This window comes from Monodon monoceros, unplaced genomic scaffold (genome assembly GCF_005190385.1).
Source record: "Monodon monoceros isolate NGI ecotype Baffin Bay Population unplaced genomic scaffold, NGI_Narwhal_1 Super_Scaffold_15, whole genome shotgun sequence".
NCBI classification, from domain to species: Eukaryota; Metazoa; Chordata; class Mammalia; order Artiodactyla; family Monodontidae; genus Monodon; species Monodon monoceros.
This window is the reverse complement of record NW_021703771.1, coordinates 8,410,898-8,438,412: the sequence shown is the minus strand read 5'-3', so window position 1 is coordinate 8,438,412 and position 27,515 is coordinate 8,410,898. Positions and strand designations below refer to the sequence as shown.

The window sequence follows — 27,515 nt, the reverse complement described above, 5'->3', positions numbered from 1 at the left end:
GCCCAGAAGTCCTTCTTTTTCCCCCTCCTCACCTAAATTCATGGTGGCTCCAGTGAATATCAACAAAGGGACCCTCACCTGACTCCACTCCACCTGAGCAGCGGGGACCCCCTCCTCCGAGCAGTGCTCTGCCCCAGTAAGTACCACAACCTCATCTCCTGAAGGTCATGGCTCCATCAGGGTGACAGTTAGGGAGCTAAGAGGCTCTCCTTTAGTTCTGTGTCCTTGACTACACAGCAAAGATCAATCATTGCGTACCAACCTCATTCCCTACCCTTCCCTAAAAGTTTCTACACTTCAAAAAGCCAGAAGACACGATTCAACCAGCTGGGGATTCTAACAACCCAAAACAGATCGTGAGCTTGTGGTCAGGCCCGTCTTACAGGAAGGGCGTTGGTCTCAGGAGAAAGTCTGCGGGCATGTAGGACCATGGAGTCATAACATCAAACAGATGCAGAACTAAGCCTAAGTACACATCCATAGAAGAAAGAATCCATTTCAATATTTTGTACTTTATAGACATTTTAGGTAACTACATTTTATGGGAAGTAGGTGTACTGAAAAATATGACTGCTGAAGTTTTCACAGAAACTCTGCAATAGTAACTGTCTTTCAGATGGCCTGTACCCAAAAACTTTTTATTGCAGAAAAACATAATTTTATAATTACATAAATAATATCCCAAAGACTGCAACCCACAAAAAATAAAATATTTGAAAATTGCTCATGTAGACTCCCTTCTATAATTTAGGTTCGTATCTAAGTCAACAACAAACTGTACATTTAAAACTGGCTAAACATAAATTCTGATTTTTTTTTAAATGCACCTTTTATGACAATATAATATTAGTCAAATATTTCCCAGAGTTGCATTTCTATTAGAATATCTTAAGAGTCGTTCCTTGGGAGAAGTTCAGTTTTGAATGATGAAATACTTTTCCTGTCTTTTGTACTATGCCAAGATACCTATCATAGACGAAAACAGAGCAAAGAAGACATACAGCGTTGAGATCATAACGTGGACAAATACCTGTCTTGTTCTGATAGACACTGACTGTCCACATCTCCGGGTCTGTGACCAACTGGGCTGCAGGACACGTCGTGGTGTCTGGTTGGAGAACGTGACCTTCTTGTTGGATGAATTTCATCTAAACTCCTGAAATGATTGCAAAAATTTACATGCATCACAATATACCACCTTCCCCAAACAGGCTGACAGACTAACAGGAAAGAATGGACGGTAATTGGCAAATAACTGACACGGCTTGAAAAGTGCTGGCCTCATCACCAAATACATGTTTTAAAGGTATTTATTCTCTACCATTGCTTTGCCTGTGCTGTATTTCTCCAACCTCCTTTGTTTACTTCCATCAAAAAAGGACCACGATTTTCATCTGCATACTTAGTGAAAATTTCAGAAGTGTATTTCGGTGAGATGAAATACAGCACGATATAACTTCCGTCTTATATGCTTTTCCAAACATTTAAAGTGCTTCAAAGAGACAATCCCAAATTTCTTAAAAATGCATTCTGCCTCAACCTTATCATTTGTGCCACTTCTCTGCACAGGTCTAATTTATTACCATACAATTTCTCCCAACAGGAGAAAATTAACTAGCAAACAGAATACAAGACAGTTATTCAAAAACTGTGCTTGCAACATTCACTTCTTCCACTCCCTGGGAGATTACCTGAGATTAGAGAACAGAATGTTGCATAGGTTGGGTAATGAATAAAAAGGCATTTTGCCTACAAAGGATTCTGAAAAAAATAACTTGATTGACCAAACCATTATTTCATTTCTCTTAGAGTCTTGTGGCAGTTTGCACTGTATTATAATAAAGAGTACCGTCAGAGATGCTAAGCTCTTCTCGAAGCCTACCTCTGTAATGGCACATTTGGTAAACGGGAACGCGGCCTCCCCTGATCATCGCCACGATGAGGAGATACCGACCGTGATCGGTGGTGCGTTGTTCTCTGCTGCTCTGGCACAGTTAGTGTTGAAGGTTTGCTTTCTCTAGCACCTGACCTATAACCTACTGGCAAGAGTGTACACAAAGAACGAGTCAGTATTCTTCTGTAGTGTCAGTGCTCATGTGGACGCATCACATGATAGGGAAAGCGGCCATTGACCTATGAAGATAAATGCCATGCAGTCGGTATTACCAGCCTTATGGACGAAACTACTAAGTATAGGTACAGAGCGTAACATACACATGCATGAGGACCGGGTACAGTTTGGCTCAAAGGTTACCATGGAGATACTCGTGACAAATATGACAGCTGATGCCTCAGACGCCAGGATGAGTTGGGATACTAGTTTACGGAATGAGTGAGTGATTTTTTTAGCAACACAAATCAAGCACTTGACAGTGAACTGTTACTCATATACAAGTCAATCCTTAGAAATTTAGTGTCTCTTCGAATGTTATTGGAATTTTTCTGCCAAAGGATAAATTATGTTAGTTGGATTTCAGATGGCTTCACTAATAAGAAAATAAAGATGCTACCATACCAATTTTAATTGAACAGCAGCAGGGCTTCACTATAACAAACACTGATTGTGAATTTTGAGGACCACAGATGATACTGCAATTTTCAAATGAAAATAGGGTATGGGTGGAGCTGACTATGGCAATAATGCAGAACAAATCAACCCTCCGAAAGAAACAATTATCAAATCTACCCCAGACATCTGAAACTATTCCACAAATGTGTTAGTAACCTAACATAATTAAGTTAATACAGTTACTTAAAATTAAATTCTAAAAGTCATTCTCCCTTGAAACCAAAAGGTTTCTATGATCTCTGATTTAGTTAAGATAAAACAGCAAACCATAGTAACACGTTAATTAATGTTTTCACAGGGTTATTGTTGCTATTATTGGAAGGAAAATAAAAAATTCTGTGGCCAAAGGAAAAATAATGATATTTACAACTACGTGAAATGTACACAACCATGAAAACATTAAGTCTAACAAGGTAGCTTGAACTGCTACTCATTTATTTACTTGACAACTCTCACATTATTTTTAAAATATGCCATGTAACATTATTATTAAAGGCAGACTAAATTCCCCAGCAGTTTATTTGATGTGATTGTATAATCTTTTGACTAAGCTTAGAATATACGGAAGGTCTTTAAACATTACATAAAGGCCAATTTGACAATACTGACACCAAAGAAGCTCAGCCATTTTGTTACTCTCTAAAAACATCGGTAAAGGACCAAATAATATAAACATAAATGGTATAATTTATAATTTCATTTTATGACAAAGATAAGAGCAATTCAGGTACTATTTTGAATTTCATGTAGAAAATTTCCTTGTTCAGACATACAAATTGTAATATTAAGTCTAGAACGAAACCAACTAAATTTACATGTAGTGAATTTATTCCATAGTTCAATATTAAAAAATAATGGTGGCTGTTTTAAAGATAATTAATCCAAAGTGTGAATTACTTAAAACATTTAAAATTACAATTTGGTATCATTTGAAAACATTTGGTATCAATTATATTGTAATTATGGAAGGTCAGGATTGAATTGGGAACACCATTTCAAGATTTCAATGAATACTCAAGGTATATAAATGGAACTTTTCGATTTGGAATAATTAATTATTCTGAAGTAACTTTTAGAGACTTTAGGCATCTTCTGTAAAAGGGTATAATTCATTTTTTTCTTGGATTCTTTGTATTTACATAGAGATTAATGTCATTTTTATCCTACCCTAATATGCATTCATAGCCCTTTCCCTGCTTTTTATAATAATTCATTTTTTTATATTATGTTTAGTTTACTGTTGACAACATTCACACTGCCTTCAGAAAAAAGGGAAGAAGGAGCTGCTATGTTATGCTCATTTCAATGTTTCAGTTAGTTCAAAGTTATCGGGTTGTTTTTGTTGTTGTTTTTTTTTCATTTTCTGAACTTGCAGTAATGGTCTGAAAGTTGAGGTTGCCAGACGCCTGGCCTCAGATGAGGGCATTCCGTGTGTGGTTATTTTTATTCTTCTTAAGCAGTTGAAATTACTTATGTTAAGTAACAATAAGGCTATGACAACCATAAAGGTAGTAAGATGTAGCTCTGGAGGTCTCAACTGCTTAAAGGTGGTAATACATCAAACGAGAACACAGAACCCTGTGGTCCTAGAGAAGCCAGGTATTAGGAAGTTCAAGGCCCAGCTGCGGTAGAACATCTAAATGACACTTTCCAGCTGCTTCAGCAAACGTAACCAGAAGCTTCATTGAGTGTGTTAAACACACGTAGAACTACCTGGCATCCACGCGTGAACAAAGTTCTCTCTATACTGGACACTAGGAAATCTGTAATCAGCCTCTTAGAATATCTGGTAATGTATCAACACACTTGTTTATTAACTTATCCCCTCACTTTATTTTAGCTTCTTGCCCTTATTTTACTATCTTTCCTCTTCACTTAAAATGTATTGCTTATTACTGTGTGTCTTGCTATACTGTATTTGCCACACATGTGTATCTTTAGAAGCTACCATATATACATTTTGAATCACTGAAGGGCACCCCTAAAATATAAGTAAATTCCATTATCTCCTTTATCAATTTATGAAGAAATCTCTGGAACATAAAATATTACTGATTGGCTTACATAATTTATTAGTTATATTCTATTAAAAGTTTGCCTTGTTACATTTTAAATGCTAAATAAAAATGGATATCATTTGAAATGACAAATTCAGACACTGCTTCTCTATGGTAAAAGGATAATCCCTGATATAAACATGTATAATCATATGTTTATATCAGGATAGAATATAGATATATCTAGAATTCAGTGTTCTTTGGTGGTTCCAAACACTAACACCACTGCAGTCAGTCCTATACTTCCCATTTTGGCTGTTACCCATGTGGTCTCTCAAGGAAAAAAGAAGAAACTCATCGTTTTTGTAAGTATTTGTTGAATTAGCCGTTCATTCATTCATTCACTAACTGGCCTCATCATAAAAATGTGAAATTTTAGGTGAATAGCCTGTGAGAACCACCCACAGAAGTAAATTCTATTCAGATGAGTTAGAAGTGACAACATTAATATGAATTAACAGCCAAGATTCTTGTTAGAAAGGTTTGTTGACAAGACCCCCTTCCTACGAGGAATCGTCTGAATTCTATTTAAATATGCCAATGGGTACCATGGAGAACTACCTTCCCCCTTGCAATTCCATAAAGACAAATTCTATTAAACTCTGTGTGAAATTTTCTGGGTAGAGTGTGCCTAATTATTCTGATCCTTTTATAAATCAACAAACTCAGAAAGCAAAACATGAACTGTTATCCACAATGACCCACTATTATTTCAAACTCTCCCTGATGGTCTGATATCAAGGAGTAATATCTAAGTACACAGATATGCACAGAACCAGACTCATTGTTTTTAAGATATCTGCTACTTTCATACAGTGATCAAAGACAATATTTTCTCTGAGTTTCACGGAGCAAATGAAGCTTAATTTTAGGAAACTCTCCATAATTTTCTCCCAGTTTTAACGAAGTCATATGTATCTCTCTAAATTGCGACCTCAGTCACTAGTCTTTGTAATGTCTATTGATTGACTTTACCAAAACCGTTGCCCTCAAATTAAGTGCATCCCCACCTGAAAAATTATGTAAATTAAGGGAACATCTGTCAATACAGTCCCAAAGAAATGTCTTTAAGAACTCCTATTTATATACCCCAAGATTTTCTCTTTAATGTCTTCTTATTTGAATATCTCCCCGCTCTTCATTAGTAAATAAAGGGAACCGGATTAGTGCCAAGAAAATATGTCTTCACTACTTGGTTTGACTCACTTTCTGACTAGACTCAGATGAGAAACATAGATTTGAACTGCACAGTGTCACAAAGATTTTACTAATTTATACAATGACAAAAAGACAATGACTTCAAACGAATATTGAATCTTTCTAAAGCATTTCCTTATTTTAAAACATACAGACACATTCTACGTATAATCAGTGCTGAGCATTTCACAAAAGCGTTAAAAGCTAAGCCATGCCACATGCAGTTTTCAACCCTGCCATGCACCTGTCTCAGTGTATTCCATGGAAGGCTACATTATTTTCAGAAACGGAGGAAGCGAAGTCATAGACATACAGTATAAACACAGGAGAATGGAATTTTTATTACAGAATTAACTCTATCCTTTCAGAAGTCATATTTTCACTTCTGCTCAGAGCATTGTGAAATGATGATTTGAACTTCGTTAGCTTCTAAGGGAGACCCTGACTAATTTAAGTGGGGATGTTAATGAGTATTTACTAGTCCACCTCAAACTTTCTTAATAATTTGGAAGACAAGTCACCATGGAATAGTATAATCCAGACTTCTCTGTGCTCTAAATCTCCAATATGGGACCCAAGGAAGTCTGGAAGCTGGCAGCAAAGCAAGCACGGAAGCACAGTGAAGCCGGCCACGTTCCCCCACGCACCTGGAGGGACCACTCCAATGGCATCATCAACCTCATAGTCTGATATGTCACTGTCACTGATTCGCTGGGACCCTGCACGACAGGAAGGCAAACAGATACCTCTGTGTCCGCTCAGGTCAGGAGATGTGGAGGACATGGTCACATTTTTTTTTAAAGCTAATTACATTATTACTAAATACTTTCACTTTTGGTGAAGTAGAGTTGATTTACGATGTCTCAGGTGTACAGCAAAGTGATTCAGTTATACATATATGTACTACAAAGTTAATGCAGGGCTGATGTTTAAAAAAATATTCGTTATCCAAGGATAACATATTCTCAGCATCCTTATAATTACTGAAGACACATGGAAGGGGATTTCATAGAAGAGTATTTTGACTCTTCAAATTATTTTTAATTAAGGTCTATAGCAAAGTGTATACTGTTTTCTACACAATTATGTGCCCTCCTCTGCAGTTCAGGGAGGATGGGGCTGAGTGGAAAGGTTCAAAGAGAACTTTCTTGGCTGGAACTCTACTGAGTTCATATTATTGAAAGGGCATCAGGGCCCTTTATAAAATATTTATGTTTAGCCCTCAAAATTAGCCATCATACATGAAACATTAATTTTGAGGCAATGATTGATCAGAGAAGCACTAATATGAAGTATTTAATTATATGAGGAAAACAATTTGGTTCCAGATTACCAAAACGAGGCTTCTAAGTTTCATCTGCTCAATAAGAGATTTTGTCATTCATTCAAAAATTAATGAGTAAGTACAGAAAAAAAATGTGTTTTTCCCAATCACCAGATGAACAACAGCAAACACACTTTACAATGCTTTTGAAAAATTATTTCTTACAAATAATAATACTAAAAATATCCAGGAATTATACTGTTATTAAGATGTTCTATGTAGCAACCACCAATAATGACAAGAATTACCCCATCAGTCAACCAATGAACAGCTCCATCAGGACTGGGCAAAGAATTATATTTGAGAACTTTTAAGCTTTCAGCTGTGGAATTACTCCATTCTACTGTATATATTACTTTCATTGGGAAAATGCAGAAAATGGTTTTGCCAAGCCTCTTTATATAGATGACTGATTATTCAGTATTTCGATCTCTAATGAACATTTGAAAAAACACCTTGAATGTTCATCTCGGATTCGATCATAACGACACAATTACTTCTGGTAACTGAAAAGAGCCTTAACCTACTTTGCAGCTTTTTGCTGGCGCTCTCCCCGTGGACGTGTCGCCGTGGCATGAAGGGTGATGGCTGAGGCAGAGGTAGTGAGGATTCATCATGAGTCTGAAGTTTATACCAATGCGGCTCATCATCTAGAAGCGCCGTCTCCAACTCTATGAGGATCTGAAAGGGCAGCTCTCAGGTTAGATCAAGCGCCGTTCCCCAAATATAATAAAAGCAGCCATAATAATGCACATCACAGAAGCCTCGTGAGGCGTCTGACCCGTTTCTTCACGACACCCCTCACCTCTCCAAGGAATTCACTCTCCTCTTCTTGCACCCTGGGCTGGTCCCACACGGTTATTTCCAACATCCGTTCTCTGAAATCTCTACGATGCACATGTGAATACACAAAAGTCTGGTTCCATTTTGGTTCTAGTACTTTCTTTACTGTTTTGGTTCGCCTTTTACTTTTATCACTGAAAAATAAGTATGTTTTGTCAATGAGAAAGCAAACGCAAGTACATGCTGCCACCTACTGTAGTTCCATGCAGCGCTGCTCTTGGGATGTTTACTCTCTTTAATTCATAACTTTTAATATACAAGTCTGAAAAGACTATCGAGTTTAATAAGATTCTAGTTTTAACTACAATGTAGGCAGTAGTTACGATTATAGAAATTATAGAAACGCATACACAAAGGTACATTCTAAATGATGTAGCTGTCAAAGACTAATAGATGTGGAAACAAGGTAATGGACAATTTTAAAATTGGCAGATTATTTTAAAGAAACACAAGGCTTGAGGGAATTTTTTTTAGGGATAATATAGTTTATTCCCTCATAGAGAGGTATCTATTACATTTTAAAGCTATGTCACAGGTGTATGCATATGTGCAAATTCATCTATCTATCTATATATATATAAAGTATGTGGAATTTTTGGTATGTCAACTCTACCTCGATAAAGCTTTAAAACATATATGAAACTGTATCCCAAGAGAGGAAATTCTACTTTTTTCTAATTAGCAAAGATTTTTACATACTTTTTCTAAAATTATTTCATACCTTCTATCTGGAAGAAAATACATTTTTACATAGGGATTCCTGGGACGCCCATCTACTCTTGGGGGTAGATCTGTTGCTTGCAGAACATTTACAATCAGCTGGTGGCCCACTTTGTCATACCACAGCTTCACCTAAGAGCAATGGAGAAAGAAATTAGCATTTGTAAAAATCATGAGGCATTATAATTTCACAAAAAATACTAAAATTATTTTCGAAGAAGGAAATTTCAAATTGCAAAATACAACTGAATTATAGATATTATTTCTGCAAAGAATACCAACTTGAAAGCATAACCATCTTAGAACTTGACTTTTCACGCATTTTAAGTGTGACTTACAAGAGGTGGGCCTGCAGTGTTGATTTATAGTCTCTTATATCATGCGATGGAATAAAACTGATGATAAAATGTTTAGAAAAGACTAAGGGAAGAGGGGGGGATATTGAAATAATTGTCCTTGTTTTTAAATGCTAAATGCAAGTGTTTGGTGATTATACGTATCTTAATAATGATTATAGCATTACTAAATGCATTCTGCAATGCCAACTGTAGTTGAAATAAAATGTTTGATGTTGGGAAGAATATATGCAAGTAGCTTGGAAGACATCAGGAAACGCATTTACTGTATGCCTCTGTACACCAGGTACTGCTGTTTTCTGGTATTTTTTTCTTATTTAATTTTTATAATTAACCTATTACAGATAAATTTTCATGAGAGAAGGGGAAAGGAGCAAAGGAAGGTACAATGCGTAAATGCCTTTAAACCAAGCGAAGGCCAAATGGTATTCCTCCTAAGTGGCACACTGAAATAGTACCTGCAAACTCCTAATGCAGTCAGTGCAGTATTTGTGCTGGCAAGGGACAATGTTAACTTTAATTTTTTAATTTAGAAGTTAGTTTTGGGCTTATGGTTAAATAAGAATTATGACCATGCGTTGTTTAATAGGTATAGATCAGAATACATTTAAGAGTCATTAGAACAAAATAAGCTAATTTAACATGGGAGTAGTAAGGGGCAGGTTAAGAATTCAAACCCAGATCTGTATCAATCCATACCTCTGTTCCTAAATAATACCAGAGGTGTGTTGTTCATAAACCTGAAATAGGTGGAGTGTATGAGAGATTCCCACACACACTGAAATAAAAAAGACGGCAGGGCAGATAAAATAGCACAGGGACCAGACAAAGATCTTTAACCTACTAAAAACAGAAGCTAAAACCAGGAAGCGTTTCAAAAATCACAGCAAACTTACAGTTATCTTCTTTGTTTAGTTAAAACTAAGAGTAGCAAAAACAGACTACAGAAATTCACACATTACCAGAGTAGCACACGATCAACAATTTATAGAACAATGTGAAACAAGATTTTCTTTTAGTTATTAATCAAATGTCCTGTATTCTACCATAATCTGAAGAAATGTAGCTTTTCCTAATGATGAGCCATGTTTTCTTTACTCCAGCTTTTCCCAGATCACATATAAAACAACAGTGAGAAAACGGTAGCTTGTTCACACTACTATCAGCAATCAAGAGTTTCATCAAATGTCTTAAGAGGTTAAAAAAATATCTTAAATTTAAGTTTCTCAGGATCCAGGCTCATGAGGTTGTTAAGTAAACAGAACATGACTCTCTAGGTTTATTACATCTAACCAACTACTTACCTTAGAAACTTTTATACAGCACACAAAAAATAATTGATACTTTATTATTTTATGTTATCATTTATCACTTACTGTTCAGAACATCTGGCACACTGTAGGCATTCAATAAATATTTCCAGATATATGAGTAAAAGAACAATCTAATAATAAATTAATGAAAACTGATGAAGTAGATTATGCCGTTAAATGACTCTGACTGTATCACAGCCTTCAAAGAAAGCCCCACATTTTAAAGACAGACTCAGAACAGGGAGCTTATACTAATGGTCTCCAACATGTACCAAAGACACATACAGAAAGTTGTCCTGGTAAGACTTGTGGCGCATCTTTGAGAGCTCCAGGGCTTGTTGGAGAAATTACAGAAATGGAAGGCCTTTCCATCTTCTGAGATTCAAAGGAACTAGAACCTAAAATGAGAAAAAAAAATCAAGTACTTTTTAGTAACGTATTGGTAACCGATGTGTGGAGAAAACATATTTTTCACGAAATGTTAAATGCATCTGTTACTGGTGTAAAACCATAATTCAATGGCGTCCATAAGAGTAGGACCTACTATCAGTGGGATAGTCCTAGAAAGTTATCATCGTGCTTTCTTTGGTTAATTGTCTATTTTAAAGGTATTTAAAGTGATATAATCAAATACTGTATTTATTTGCTCCACTCTGTAAGTATTGACTCTCTGCGGCGTTTCTAGAGGGTATCGGCCTGTGTATGTTCTTGTACAGCCTCGCATACAGTTAAAGGTTTCATGCTATCAGTGATAAGAAAGATGGTACCCGTTGTGTTAATTATCTTAGGATCAACTATTATGAACTGTCCTCACTGAAATTAAAATGAATGCACATATCATATAATTTATGCGCTGCGTCTAAGCCTAGATAGAATTCATCAGTGTTTTAAAATACGATTTACATCTCTTTTGATTTTGATCTTACAGACCAATCTCCTGTCTGAGGATGCTGTCTAGTGATTCATGCGTGGAGGAGGGAGGCTGGCTCCCCACTCAGCCCCTCAGTGAGGCTCTTCTCCCCCGTTTTAAATGAAAGTCCTCTCTTCCCGGGTCACTGATAAAAGTGTCCACAACCAGCAATATGGATGTCTGCAGAATGCTATTACTCCAGCAAGTATAACCTTGAACCTACAGCTATTCAAAACTTAGCTTTATTGAGAAAACACTATTTATGGACCATTTCCCAAGAGTATGTCATCCACATTTTTTTCCATACATGCAACTTACATTTAAATTAAATCAGCGTCATTCTGTACTTTCTGAAGACTTTTAACTAGACAAAACAGTGCTATAAAATTCTTTATTACTATGTCTTTTTTATGAAAGTATTCTCAGGATAATTTTCTTCTTCGGTCTCAGTACAATGACACTGTTGCTTCTAATAGTCAGTATGTTTCTAATATACCAGTTTTTTTCTTTTTAAATAACATCAACACTATAAATTATGCAATTGGTTCCATTTCCCTCTTTATATTAGAAAACTCAAAACCAAATCTGGTCTCATGTCTAGCAGGTATGCAGAATATGATGCTATGCATTTGATTTACTAACCTAATCTCCACTTCCTTGTTTATCCCATCCGTGTATTTTCCACCTTCTTATAACCATCACTTGTTTTCCCCTTAAATCACCTTGTATTTTCTATTCCTATAAGCTGGGTTACATAACCAGCAAGCCCAAGTAGAATTAACTTAACTCCCATCCAGTGCAAGGTAAACATCTGAGTTACTTCCACATTTTTTTTGCGGTACGCGTGCCTCTCACTGTTGTGGCCTCTCCTGTTGCGGAGCACAGGCTCCGGACGCACAGGCTCAGCGGCCATGGCTCACGGGCCCAGCCGCTCCGCGGCACGTGGGATCTTCCTGGACCGGGGCATGAACCCGTGTCCCCTGCATCGGCAGGCGGACTCTCAACCACTGCGCCACCAGGGAAGCCCCATCATCTTCTTTTATCTGGAGTCCCTTTAATGCCCATGTAGATAACTCAACCCTCTAGCCACATTCCCCTGGCCCTTTATTTCCGCTGAAATCCCCCTCTACTCCACCCACTCACTTCCATGATCATATCTGACACCGTTACGTTGTATTAAAATTATTTATGTGCCTGCCTGTTTCTTTCACTGCTCATGACACTAAGCCAATTTCCAATCAACCTGAATAATCCAGTATCACAATGCATTTTCATGTACAGCAAATAGAACTGTTAGTATATTAATTTTGCTCTGTGCATCCTGACGGCTATGATGCAAGAAGGTTATTGCCAATAAAGACTTTTGATCTTTTGATAGACACACACACCCACACCCCCCCACACACACCCACACACACAAAGAGCAGAAAGAGAAAAATCTTAAAGCAGAACTCCTTTGGGTTTCCCATGACTGCCATGATTGCCAACTCATTTACATCAAATAACTAAAGGAGACAGTAAATCTTATACTCACTGGACTCCAGTGGAGGATGGGAGCTCTCAGGAATCCGTGGAATGTCACTAAAAGAAACAGGGTATGGTGAAAATCCCATTAGCTTAAGCCACCCTGTCTGAGGCAATCACAGCCACACTTTATCTCAGTGGTGTGGAAAACCCTTTTGGGTCTTTACAGGTGTGGAAATGGACGGGAGTTACCATAAAGGCAATTTCTAATGTGCATGAATGTCAAACACCACACACACACAAAAAACTGCAGGAAAAATAAGTTTTTATACATTTACTAGCAAAACACTTTAACATGACAACAATCAGAATAATATTGTGGCTAAAATCACCACAATATTTTTACTACCAAAACAGCAGGTTTTGGAAATAAAAAATGTCAAAGGCAATATATTATTTCAATTCTAGAAAATCAAAATGACACATATTTTACAAATCAGTAATATGCTTTACAAACACATCTGAAAGAGTTTACTGAATGAAAGGGAGGGAAACATCTCTTGATAATAAAATAATATGGTGAATATCATGGGCAAAGTTAAAAAATGAAAAGGATGGATTGCTTTGGAAATTAAAAATGGCTCAAGCTTGCAACAGAAAAGCCAAAATATTTTATATATGTGAATATATAATTAATATACACATATATAACCCTATACAGAGATTCATATTTCTATGCTGAAGTTAGCTAAATATATGGCCATTTACTAGATGATTAGAAAGTGACTGGTGAGAACACCCACTCCTGACACACTCACAAATTGTTCTGAATAAATATTTAACATGACCTCAGCTTCACCCATTATCCACTGTGGGCTTAGAACCCTAGACCAGCTTAGTTTGGAAATTATACTGTATTAAACTATTTAACCTCTGTTTTCCAAGATATTTTAGTATCAATGTAAGGAGATTAATGATATGCAAATATCAACAGACAAAGTAAAGCAGACTGGAGTTAGCTAGTCCCAATAAAATTATCAGAATATTATTTAAGAATTTCTAACCACTTACCTTGTGAACTAACTTCACTTTGCACTTTTGGGGAGAATTGAAACAAAACTCATTTTCTGTTTGATGATTTTCCTGACTCTTCATTTTCACTTTTTTGTGCAAAGTAATTCTCCTAACCACCTACAATTTATACTTCTTACAAATGACAATTCATCCTGTGTTGTGTATTTTATAAATACGTTTTATTATATATTTATGTACAACTAATAATTCGTATGAAATATATACTTTATGTAATAATTAGACTAATTTTCAATACCTAAGACACAAGAAACCAACTCTTTATTTTCTGCTACCTTCTCCTGAACTCATCGAGGCAAATAAAATTCAATTCTTAAAAATCTAGAGACGATATTTGTTTAGATAGTACAACTTCTTTGAAAATCAGCCTCAAAGTCAGTTATGAAAATTAAATTTGGAGCTCCAAAACCAGACACAAGCTTTGAATTTTATGTGTCTGTGAAAGAAGAATTGTGGAGAAGTTGTAAAACAATTTTTTAAGTGATTTTGAATGAAAATATATTTAATGTTAATTGCTTCAGTAATATTTTAATGCATAAATGTCCACGTGACATTTACACAAACCTTCTTACATTGTTCTGCTCACAAACAAGGTGGTAAAATAGTTTTAATAGCACTTATAAGCATAAAGGTAGGTTGGCAAAAGTGGGCAGTACCTCAGGACGGCTGATGTCTGTTGGACCATGCTGGTCAATGAGCATGTAAATTACATTTGGAATGCTTCTTGGAATCTCTATCCCACAAAACTATGACTAAATATATCTGCTTTCTGCTTTAAATTAATTACACAACTACATTAAACAATTATTAAATACAGCTAGAATTATTCTTCCACGATTCTAATCATTTCCCTATTAACTGGAAAGTTGATGCCAGATTTGATTTTTATTTAAATATAAGCTTCCTATTCCCATATTCCTCTGAATTCCACAATCCAAGACAGTTTAGGTGTGGCTATGCAAATAACACTTTTAAAATTAATTTTGCACAACAGTAAATATAATGAAAACGTTATTCCAGTCCACTTTAATTGTCTGTTAGCTCTTTTATTTTTAAGTCATCATGAATCAATGGCGTTTTAGCTGATTACTTTTAAAACCACTATATATTTGAAAGTATTTGGCAATGTGCACAATGCTTGATTTTAAACTTTGTTTTTTATACTTTTGATTCATTTTCCAATTTACTTACCTCTTTTCCAGCCTCATATTTACCTCAGCACTAAAACACGTCGTGTAAAACTAGCATAAATTATATAGTGTCACTATTTTTAATAAATCTGCATGGAAATGTACAATACTTCTGCAAATGCCTTCAATATTTACTCTTAATAATCACCACTTAAAATTGGTTATAAGTTTGCCTTTATTTTAGAGTTTTGTATATATATCTTTCTTTGGAATATATGATCATACAGTTTCAGTTCTTTGAGAATTAGGATAATTATATTTTCTGGTATGTTTTGCATTGACATATATCCATGAGAACAACAAAAATTTAAGGTTACTAACTCTTCCAGCATAAAAAGTCTTGAATTAATGGCTCTGTAATATTTTAGAGAATACAAAAAAGGGAATAATTTCCAAAAATATACTCAAACATTAAGCCAACTATAATGAGACAGTTCAAAATGCCTTCCAAAAAATTACAGACAGGCAAAATGAATGTTCTGGACTCTGTGGATTTGTTATGAGAATCTACCAATATGGGAACTCTATACACAGATAGAGAAAATATCCCATTGGCTGTAGATAATTAAATTATGCTGAATACTGGAGTTTCAAAAATATCATACCAATTATTATGGCCAATTAAAATGTTTAAATATTTCAAACTTGCTTGATTTTAAATAAAATCTGGAACTACCCATGGGTAAAGATATAGAAAAAATATTCCATTCTTAGTAGAATAATAAAAAGTTCATGTAGACGTATGAAATGATTACTATTTTAAATATCACAAGAAGATGAGTTTGTTAGTGACTCCCTTTAAGGAAATACTATAATAATTTAGAATTAATAAAAATAAATAGTTCTACCATTAAAATAAAATATTTTTACTTTATAGTCCACTTCTGAAAAATACATATCAATACTTTTTGATACTAAAATTGTTAAATTCTGGAGCTTCTAAAATGTAGTGAAGAAAATTCAGTATTCAAGTTTAAAAATTAAGAGATTTAAAAATTCTAAAATGTATGCCCATATTTGAAGAAAAAACTATCCATGTTAACATGTACTGTATGAATGTATAAACTTCTTTTAAAAACCCTGCTAATACATGTAATTTACTAAACTTAAGAAGTAAGTTTTTTTAGCCTTACCCAATAGGCCTTGAAACAATAATTTCAACTTGAGGTTCTGATTTTGATTCTAAAATAATGTTGTAAACTTCTTCATTTGTAGCTCCCGGCAGGGGTTTACCATTCCATTCTAGAACTTCATCCCCTTGAATTTAAAAAAAAGGGTATTTTTTTACCTTATATATTGTTTATTTTTATCTTTTCTTGTTTTTTTTAACAAAGAAATGCAAAACATATACAAATAATTTAATTGTCTAGGCTCTGCTCTTGAAAGCAAATTGATTGCCATATAATGGCAGCTAAATGGTTCTTCTAGACACTTTTTTTCTTCTTCTTCTTCTTTTTTTTTTTTTTTTTTCTTTTTCTTTCCCCAATAGAATATTACTGGTCACTGGAAACAGCACAATACAATCTACCTTTATCTTTTGAGAAATACCAGAAATCATATAAAAATCATCTCATGCTATGGGATGGAATTAGCACAGCTCACTTGGAAACATTAAAAAATAATAATTAGCAGCATGCCCTCCATATAATAAATGTAGGCGGCTCTATACATGAAAGATTATTAAACGCTGCATAAATCCTGCTTTACTTTTAGTAGAAACAGCAGTTAACATTTGTTAGCATGAATTTTCCAACTATAAGTCTGTTCCATTGCCTTCTCCAGATGCACAACAGAATAAAAATGCATGAAAGGATTTGAATTCATACCCAGAGGGTAACGCAAGGAGCTATATGGCAAGTTACAAAGCAAGCAGATGTAAAACTGTTGCATGACAGTTAACCCACTTCCAGATGTTCATAACACACACGTTCTATACATAATACATATTGTGAGCATTAAAGTAAAATTAGAAAATACGTTTAAAGTAATAAAACTATAGTGCTTATTAGGTTGTTAGATAACTGAAGAGTCATCAAGGAGAGTGCTACGATGTGAAAATACACATGCAAACAACCTGTTATGTTAACTGGAGTTTTCACCAAAGACCATTTGGGAAAAATTATTTATTTTCATAAATATTTAGAGCAGTTTTAGGTCTCAAATGCCTCCGCCCAGTATCCTTCAAGTGACAACGGAGGCTCAACTGAAATATCCCAGCCTCAGTGATACTTTGGAGTGTCTTAGTTTTTATTTTTTTTTTATGTTTCTGCTTATTTTGTTGTTCTCAGTGCCTATAACACTTTAGTAGCAAAGGAAACATGTGGCGAACTAATGGATCAATATCATCATTGTACATTTTAAGGCTAAAGATAAATATGGAATTGTTTAGTTTTTAGCTATGCCTTTAAAAAAAAGTAGAAAAGTTTTGTTTTGCTAGGATTATTTAAAGTAATCCCCCCCCCCTCAAGTGTTTGCTTACTCAGAAGTAAAAGGGCAAATATTTGAAAAGCATATAATGCTGCTTTGGTATGAGACAAGAGTATGGTTAGTGCTAGTAGTTAAATCACTTCTGATCGTTTGATCTAAGATGTTACCTAGCAGTTTTTCAAAAAGGCAACAAATACACTTCACTATATTAAAAAATAATAATACATATTTAAAATATATTTGGAGTCTTTTAACTTTATTGACCAAGAAAAGAAATAAAGGTTACAGCACGTGAATGTATACATGTATGTGTGTGTACGAAAAAATATTTTCTAAAACAATACTTACCCTGATATTTTCTATTCTATTATGTTCTTTTTGTTTTTCTAAATAATGGATGCAACCCATTACATCAACTTTGCTACCCAGTAATGTGCTGCAATCAACATTTTGCAAAAGCACTGCACTATAAAATTCTTCTATTTATAGCCAGCAACCTGGAAGCATACCTTTCAATATCAAATTAACTTAATGCATGTATTTAATTATTTACAAATCAAGAACTCCTAAACTAGACGGTGGTCTCCTTAACAACATTTATTTATATCTGAGTCCTCTTTTCAGGCAGGGATGTAGATTATAAGGATACAAAGATAAAAGAGACTTTCTCCTGTCCTTAAATTTGGTGGAGGAGAAATACAGACATGAATACCTTTAATCAAATGTTACAGGCAATGATAGGAATTCATCTGAGGAACAGAAGGAATGCCAGGGAGGAAGTTATTAGTTACTGCTCAGGGGAGATGTCAGGAAACCCTTGAGAACTAAAGCAACTTTACGTGGGCTTTGAAGGATGGTGAGGACTTCAACAGGCAGATCACAAGAGCAGCAAAGCCAACCACGGGCACGAGAGGCACTGGCCAGGTCCTGGAGGTGGAAACAGCTGCCTGGGTGGACCACCATGGCTGGGGATGAGACGACTGGTAAGGAGGTGGCTGGAAGTTGGGGGTAAACTACAGAGCTTTGACCTGAGCAGATGGTGCCTGAGAGACACTGAGGGGTCTTAATAAGGAGAGTGTCAGTGCCAAGTTGGTGGTTTGATCATTACGTCAAGCGGTGGGGCAGGGCGCAGACTTAGGGGAACAGCAGTAGAAAAAGCTACAGCAAGACTGCAAATGCTAAGGTCAATTCGCGGGCTGCAAAGGTCACGCTAATAAAAAACAAACAAACTGTACATTTAAAGGTCAATGCTGTTTATATGCAAACAGAAGGAAAGTAGTTCCTAAATAATAACGTAAATCAAAGAGGATATATTATCTAATTTTTAAAAATATGTTTTTCAGTTACATCAATTGCTTCAAGTGAAAAGTACACTTATATGTTTTATAGTTATTTAAGTGGAGCTTCTGACATTTTAAAGTTTCTCAGACTCTAGGCACATAAGGGTGTTAAGTGAAAATCACTACGAGGGATATATAATATAGAAAAACCCCTTCACTGGCTTTCTTAAGAAATTGTCTATTAAAACACAAAGAAAAAAACCCAAAAGATATCATGTTTATAATCTGATCTGCAAGTTCAGATTTCTGTAGCTAAAGGTATTTTACACTTGAGTAGGCAACAAGGGACTCATACTTTTCAAGGCTTCTTTTCAAGTCATTAAACAAGCAAAGACTCAGGTTATTGACACAGTCACTCCTGATTGAGTTGTTTTCTTATGGAATCATAAATAGTCCCCGATAAGAAACAATAGTGTACAGTACACATCTTCAAAGCTGTGTGTATAGCAGATGGAGAAAAATCCCTCATTTGTTTTTTCTCCACGTACGATACCTGGAGAGCATGTCTCTATCGAAGAAAAAATCTAAATGATTTTGAACTGATATCCTGATAATCAACTACAACAAAAATGTCCTTAACAGTCATAGAATATTTTTATAAAGGTCTCAATAATTATAACCTTACGGTATAAAAACTGAAAACACAGTCTAGAAACGTTCTCTTTCCATGTGCTACGGGTTATTAATCCTCACTTTGACAGGTCAGCCTACTCTGTTTTCTCTGTAACTGTCTGGCAAATGGGTGAGCAGACACTCTCACCAAAAGATTTCTACTAAATTCTGAAGTACAGCAAACTGGAGACAATATGTTAATATGATTTTTACTAAAATGAAAAAAAACAGTTTATTGAAAATAAATTTGAAAGTATGTTGCTACTAAGTATGGTATGTTTCAATATATTAAATGATTTTATTATGTCATATTAAGGTTACAAAGTAACATAATGTAAATTTCCAAATACCAAGAAGCAGCACATCTGCGTGAATACAATCTAGGTCACATTTAAATTAACAAATAATATATTACATGATCTGTGTAAGAAATGTGATTATGATTGCATTTTATTAAAATCACTGGTACTGAATAAGTGTTTGGGGACCACTGTGAAGAACTTTAATAATTACTATGGCTTATAAAATAAAGGACTAAATAGTGAGGTTATATTTTGCACAGGCTAAACTGTTTTGGATTTTTGTAGCAACATTAGGAAGCCATCTACAAAAATTAGTAATCCTTCAGCATTTTGTGTCTATGTATTTTTACGTAAATAATAAGATTCCTACTCATTTTCTCCAAACTGCCATTGAGGTATAGTTACCTATTTTTGCAGTTAGTTAAGTATCCGTATCAGGAAACAAATCTGTAGGCATACATTAAAATTAGTTATTTACTTATGCATAACTTACCCAAAGTTGAAAACCACCATGCACAGAGCACACATTACTTAACTGTTTAAAAGTGAAACTTTACCTGCTCTCAAGTGTCCAACTACATCTGCGAGGCTACCCTTCTTTACTTTGGTGATGAAAGCACCGAGGCGTCCTACGTCAGTCATTTTCCCTCCAACAACCTGGGTAATTATAAATTTGTAAGTTCCCAAGACTCACACTGAGACATAAGTTTCTTTGTTTGAGGAATTAATCCTACAGCTTTTGTGAGGTGTTTAGGATGGGGTGCGGGAACACAAATGAAGTGCAATCCATTTGTGGTCAAAGGAGCCTGCACCAGGGTCAACGCACTCCCAAAAGACGAGGTCTCCCCCTCTCACCATCAGACAGCAGGTGTTTGACACAGTTGACTAACTGGGATTTATTTTTTCTTTACCCTCTAAATTCACTTGAATTTCTACACTCAGATCATGTCCCATTGTGATGTGAGATGTTGATCTCTTTTGTACATTTTTAGTAGAATGTAGGTCTAAGACAAAGACTGGGGATTTAAACCGAGAACAGGTCTCTTTGGGGAAGCAGTTCACCATGGTCCAGAGTAATAGCCTAAGTTGATCTCAGCTCCTGACCACCCGAATGACCTCTTCATCTGAAATATCAATACATATAGGATCCAATCGAACTCTCCAAGTCTGAGTTATATCACTGAATAATTAACACGCTCACCTGGATTTTCCTCCATAACTAAAATTAAACACATCGGAAAGTTTCTAAGTTTAATTTCTCCCAATGCAGGGGCTCAATGTGTATAATTAAAAATGGGAGGGATAATGTCAAAAGTTGGGGTTGATCCGTATTCTTAGGGTCACGCCCAATAGTGGAAGTGATCAGAATTATTTCATAGCAGGAGAAACTAATGATAATAATTAATAAGGTGACATTAACTGAATAACAAATTTTTAGTTGGATTAATAGTTGATGGTTTTGAAGAGGTTAAACTATCACCCAACTATAATACAATCTCTTGGTAAATAATAATTTTAAAGCAACATTTTTTTTTTTTTTTTGGTACGTGGGCCTCTCACTGTTGTGGATTCTCCCGTTGCGGAGCACAGGCTCCGGACGCGCAGGCTCAGCGGCCATGGCTCACGGGCCCAGCCGCTCCGTGGCATGTGGGATCCTGCCGGACTGGGGCATGAACCTGTGTCCCCTGCATTGGCAGGCGGACCCTCAACCACTGCGCCACCAGGGAAGCCCAAAGCAACATCTTTAAATGTTTCTTTAAGTTTACGGAAGCAAATGAAACCATGTGACAACACTCATACACATGCACACACATAATAAAACAAAATGTATATATATGTTTTTTCTTACCGAAATTACATCTTTGTAATTTATTAGTTTTTTAAAGATTATATCTGTTAGAAGTCAGGTAATATTTGTAAAAGATACATTTTACTCTTTTGGTATTGCCATAAATTGTATTGCACTTAGGAAACAATCTCTTTAATAATGTTTGGTGTTGTTTGTCAGGATATAATAAAATTATAATGTCCACGTTATTTAACTTTACTACTTTCCATTAAAACCATTTTAATGTAAAAATTGTCCTTGAACTTTATATTCAGAGAAAAATTATTTCACTTTCCTGTATTTTACTGCAGCTTCCTAAGACATCTGTATGCCATTTTAGCAAGTGATTTTAAACTATTACCCCAATAAAAGTACTGAATATACCATAAGACATCAATATATTAACAAGGTATATTCACTAGAAGAACTTTATTTTGAAGAGGAGGAGAAGATACTCAAGAATCATTGTCAGCAACTTTGCTGAATGTAATCCACACTGTAATTCAGCCTTTAAGAACATTATAAACCAGCATACTTACTTTCAGACCCAGTAATGCACCTGATTCTTTGGGCATGGTTGTTCTCTTGTTAAGAATAACGCGTCCAATTAATCGGTCCCCCTCTTTAGATGGCTGCCACGTTACAGGATGCTATTAAAACATGAACAAAGTTATAAAAGATAAACCAGCTGTTTTCTTTCCTACAGACACATAATTATTGGTTGTAGCATGGTGCGACTTCCTCATTTAAGGACACTCTGAGGGAACTCTTTATTCTGGTGGGCTCTATCCTTGACTTATAACAATTTTCTTTTAGTGCTATATTTTATTTGCAATAGGTACTTACTATACTAAATTGTTTTAAAGTAGTCAGTAACTAAGTACATCTCTAAAATATGGTTCTGAAGTGAAAGGAATTGAAATTTTAAAATATATCTGCTTACCTAAATCAAATCGATTCTATATTTTGAGTTGTTAATGTTGACATCATTAACCAAATAATATCTCATCTACCTACAGCCGTTATTTAACACTTGCTGTTGGTTACTTTAAAATTGGTTATTATTCAGTGATACTGTTTTTTTCTTCAGAACTGTACTGTCAAATGAAATCAATACTTTCATAAAATGTAAAATGGAGCAGAATAAGATTACTATCTATCACGTATCAGCAAAGGATAACGAACAGCACACATAGTCCCTGAACTCCCAAATCTCCCTCCCAGAATGCTTACTGAGCTAATAGGTGATGTTTCCCGGCTATGCCACGTGGCGGGATCCAGCCAGTAATAATCCAAGTCACCTGCACAGTAGGAAGAGAATGAAAAGCGTAATGGCTTTCACGTGGAGAAGGAATACTTTACACGCAACTTCTTCAATCTGTAAAGTAAAGGGTTATGAATATCGTAATCTCGAGTGTGTACATCTCAGGATGATACACACCTGCACTGCACAGGCTGTGACCTGGACGCCCGGAATGAATGTGTGCCACAGATGCACGTCATACAAGGGGAAGGTTATCTTTTACTCTCGGTCCAGAAACACATAAAAAGTACAGCCAGATCTAGGTTATTCCACCCCCATCCCCTCAGAGGACTACCCATGCCAAGGCACAGACTGTCATTAGGGATGTTGGCTAGAACTGTATTCACTGAACTAAGTATTAAAATTTAGTGCCTCCTCTTCAACTCTTGTGAACTTCATCATATCTTTCAAACTTATTCTCTGGTCTCTACAACTGGGCACACATTTTTTTAGGACATGGTGTTGAAAGTTAAATGTCCAGAATAACGTTCAGCAAAAGAGTACATACAAATGACAAAGTATTCACTTTCACTAAAGTCATAAAAAAGACTTTAAAAAATCCTAACTTTGGAAACATGAACTTATGAACCTTTAGTTTGATTTTTTTGGCTTCAAAATATAATGTGAAAGAAAGCGTTTGAGAAAAAAAAAGAGAGAAAAAAATTAATGGAAAGCAGCAGTGCTGTATTTGCATAGGCAGAAAGGCCAGAGTGGGTAACCATATGAGAATAAATGACCTTTTACATTTTAAATATCAGGTTCAATCAATGAAAAATTTTCTTCCAAGAGAAGAATATTAGGAGAGTGAGTAAAGCATGCCTGCTAACAGTGAGATGTCTAGCTCACTGTTAGGAAAATATGTTTTGGATGCTGTCTGTGAAGGTTATAAATAAAGAATTTAATGTAGATGACAGGCATGGCAAATTCAGGCACCATAAAAGAAATATCATAGAAAATGAAAAAAACAAGTTTAAAATCTGCAGGCACAATTTCTTAGTAGAATGATATATATCCTACAATAAATAAATATATATCTATATATCCTACAATAAATACTAAAATGCTCTTCAAATATGGCATGTAGATAACAGCAGTATATTCTAAGAAACTATACTCTGTTAAAATTTACTCCACATGGAGTTTACATCCTTCTCATAATCATATACTTTAAAAGGTATACATGGCTTGGCGACTATAGATTTCTAATATTCTTCTGAACCACCTTAGTTAATGGGATATAAGGAAAGTTGTGAAAGGAAAGGTGTTTTTTCCTCCTTTATTTTTACTGTTTGTGAAACTTCATGTGCTTATTTTTAAAGTTGCTTTGCCTTTAGTATTATGGCACCATTCCTCTTGAAAGAAAAACTATTTAAAATAATAATAAAATTAAAATTACTACTCAGTAGTAACTACCAAGATTATTCAAAAGACTGTTGCAATTCATAAGGCTTTCTCGCTAAAATTTCACAAACCTAGTAATAAGGCTGATGACTCATTAAATGTCGATTCATTCTGAAATACTGTGACAAATTAATAGACCCACTGAGATATTTGTGAGGCTTGAAGAAGAAAAATTAGTCATTAAGGTGGAAGCTGCTTTGAGAAGTCTTTAAGGTTTAAAGAAATGACAAAAATCCTTCCTATTTTAAAGGCTTCAAGGAACCAGTTCATTGTGTCTTGAAGGAACTGACTTAGATCTTAGAAACTGGACTCCTTGGGGTCCTTATCTGGCTCATCTTCCAGCTCCTCGTAGGGGGTCCAACCTTGTTTCACTCACCTTTTCCTGAGAAAATCTAGATATTGGTATCTGATGAATGTCTGCTGGGCAAAAAGGGCTCCTTATATGCAAAGAGCTGAAAGGTGATGTTTCCAGTACAATTCGGTAATGATACCGAGCACAGCTGATTATGAAAAGACTGCTTTCAGGCAGTGGTTTTCTGTCATCTGTAAGCTGTGTAGGATAATGATCGTGAATGGAGAGTCTAATTTAACTGGCTTAAGATGGGAGATACATATGTATGTATACAGCTTGCCAGGCCATTCAGGTGTTCAGTCAGAACTAATTCTTACATTAGTGCTCATATGAAGGGAACCGATTTTGCAGCTCTAAAAATTCTGTTTTTCAGTTTTGGAAATCTACTAAAAATGACTAATAAATGTAAGTCTAAAAGAGACATTAAGTATTTCAGCATACACTAAGAGTTGCATATATTTTAGTACACAGTTACACTTCCCTCGCTTTCTGAACAGTTTTTGACAGCTTTCTTAGAACTAATTTCATCATCACCCATTAAAATATAACATTTTTGCTTAAAGATTTACAAAAAGTACATTCTAAAATCTAAATATGTAGTTTTAAACTATATGTGTTTCTTCTTTCCATGTATTATTAAATTGTAAAGATATTATTGACGTTTTAAGTACTCTAATTTGTCTTTATAAGACACATTTCTCTATTATTAATAGAAGTGACACTCAACAAAACTCCCCCCTAAAATATTCAGACTCTAGTATTTCATTAATATAAATCATTTTCCTTGATTACTTTCCTAATAGGTGATTAAAGATACTGGTTGCCAGGTGGCATAGCTACAAAATGATAAAGGCATAGTATTTGCTTATGGAATTGATGCAAAAGCATTTTGGTTCTAGTGCTCAATACAACTGTAAAGGAATAAATTTACTATTGTCATTAATTTAAATCCAGGATATAGATGCTTCTGTCAACTGAAATGGCAAGTTCATAAGTATCCAAGTCCAATGAAGTGTTATAATTTGAGCATTAATTTTTTGTGAAAACATGAAAAACAGACTTTTATCCTATTCCTTGTGAAAAAGCAGGTTAATTACACTTCATAAGTAAGCAGACAGCTTTCATTGCACAAATAAAAGTCAGCTAAGGACACATGAGCTTTCTGTAAAGAGAACTACCTCTTCCTAAACCCAGGTCATTATGAAGAGTATGTTAACAATGCATAAACATGCATCTCTATGAGTTAAATTTTTGTACCTTGTGATAGCTAATGTCAAAGCACAGTGGATTCCAATAAGACCAATCGAAGGCAACGAATAAAAATACCTTCTAAATAATACAGATGCATGGTTGAGTCTGTATGGGTATATTAAAACTGTCAGGAGAGAACCATAGCTAATTTCACACATTAAATACCTATTTCACAGTTTACATAGCAGCTACCGTTGACCAAGTGGAATGCCCATCTAACGTGCGAGTAGTCAAGGAAAGGTTATCGACACCGAAGCCTTGAAGCATTAGAAAATCTGGACTTTTCCATCACCAGAAAACATACATAATGTATTTTTAACGTCATTATAATGATGATAAAAGATGGGACTCAAAGCAATTCCAAGATCAACTCACAGTAACTGAACAATCTATAATACATATCCATAATTTTGCTACTTCTCATCTCAAAAAATCAGTTGTTCTTCCTACATAGAACAGATTGTCACCATTCAAAACAATTATAAAAGTCATGGACCAAAAATCAGAAGAACCGTCCTTCCCAGAGTTTTCGTACACCTCTTTAAATTTTTACTCTTTTATTTTTGTTTATAATCTACAGCAGGATGTTTGTTGAGACTCAATAAAATTAGATGAGTCCTAGGGTACTCTATTACAGCACAACACTAGACAAATTAAAATACTGGGCAAAAACACATTTATTGTATGTCTATACACAGTGCATATGCAAAAGCCAACTCAGTTCTAAGGACGAGGTTTTAATTTGAGACGAAGTTGGGTATTTTTAACACTGTGTCCCATGACTAGCACACACGTTAACAAATATTGCTTTGGTTATAATATGATAAAAATATCCACTTTAATCCATTTTAATACTGTACAAGGACATTTTCATAAACAGGAAGTAAAATGTGAAGTCTAAGAACCGAGATAAAATCTTAACTTCTGATTCATATCACGAAAATGCCATTTTGAATAGTTTCCTCATATTTTAGAAGTTCATTTTAGAGAGTTCTATGCCTGCAAAGGGCAAGTATATTCACACCTACCCTGAAATTATATACAATAATGGAGCTAACTGTGAAATCAGTCAGCAATAATTTTCTATACAGCAGAGCCCCAGAAAGCCTGAATTTACCAAGTTTTATTTAACAGTCAGGGATAAAAAACAAATATTATTTAATAGGACTTAGTATCCAGGCACTAAAATAAAATGGGAACATGTATGTGTTGAATTTAATCATTAACCACATAACGTGTGAAGTAATAAATACTATGGGTACGGATGCAAAATCAGTAACTTGTCCTTCACAATCGAATTCCTGTCAGTCTAAGTTCCTAGTATAGAACAGCTTCGGTCCTCAAATATTTTTTGGTGATTTCATTCAGAATCCAATGTCCACCCCACAATTTGATGGCAAATGATGTGTAATTAAGTCGCAGATTTGTGTCCCCTGAATGCAAGGCCTGAGGCAGGGCTGGTGGCATCTCCAAACTAGTGGTCTTGAAGCGAAAACCTTTTCAATAATTCTAAGGAACTGAAATAATTCTAAGGAACACCAGTTTCTGGTGCGGGCCCACGTCACACACACCAACTGTCATTCCTTGGAAGAATTACATTGTCTCCAGCTTTTAGGGATTAGTTAAAAGTAGCTGTTCTCCAAATGCACCTTACAAGTTTCACT

The 27,515-nt window shown here is 35.2% G+C and overlaps 1 protein-coding gene across 4 annotated transcripts in view; it reads right to left on the bottom strand.

Annotated features, from left to right (window-relative positions):
• LOC114895931 (regulating synaptic membrane exocytosis protein 1-like) overlaps window positions 1-27,515 on the bottom strand; it is a 279,515-nt gene that overhangs the window by 145,823 nt on the left and 106,177 nt on the right. For 3 of the 4 annotated variants that reach the window (XM_029223557.1, XM_029223562.1, XM_029223559.1), the window contains 12 exons: window positions 22,778-22,845; window positions 22,084-22,194; window positions 20,274-20,373; window positions 16,169-16,292; window positions 12,824-12,870; window positions 10,665-10,777; window positions 8,712-8,842; window positions 7,953-8,124; window positions 7,675-7,828; window positions 6,471-6,542; window positions 1,883-2,036; window positions 1,031-1,156 (listed from right to left, as the gene is read on the bottom strand). In XM_029223557.1, coding sequence (XP_029079390.1) covers window positions 1,031-1,156; window positions 1,883-2,036; window positions 6,471-6,542; window positions 7,675-7,828; window positions 7,953-8,124; window positions 8,712-8,842; window positions 10,665-10,777; window positions 12,824-12,870; window positions 16,169-16,292; window positions 20,274-20,373; window positions 22,084-22,194; window positions 22,778-22,845 — 1,372 coding nt within the window. Of the gene's footprint in view, window positions 1-1,030; window positions 1,157-1,882; window positions 2,040-6,470; window positions 6,543-7,674; window positions 7,829-7,952; window positions 8,125-8,711; window positions 8,843-10,664; window positions 10,778-12,823; window positions 12,871-16,168; window positions 16,293-20,273; window positions 20,374-22,083; window positions 22,195-22,777; window positions 22,846-27,515 lie in introns of all 4 variants that reach the window. The other variant, XM_029223558.1, reaches the window with a different exon arrangement.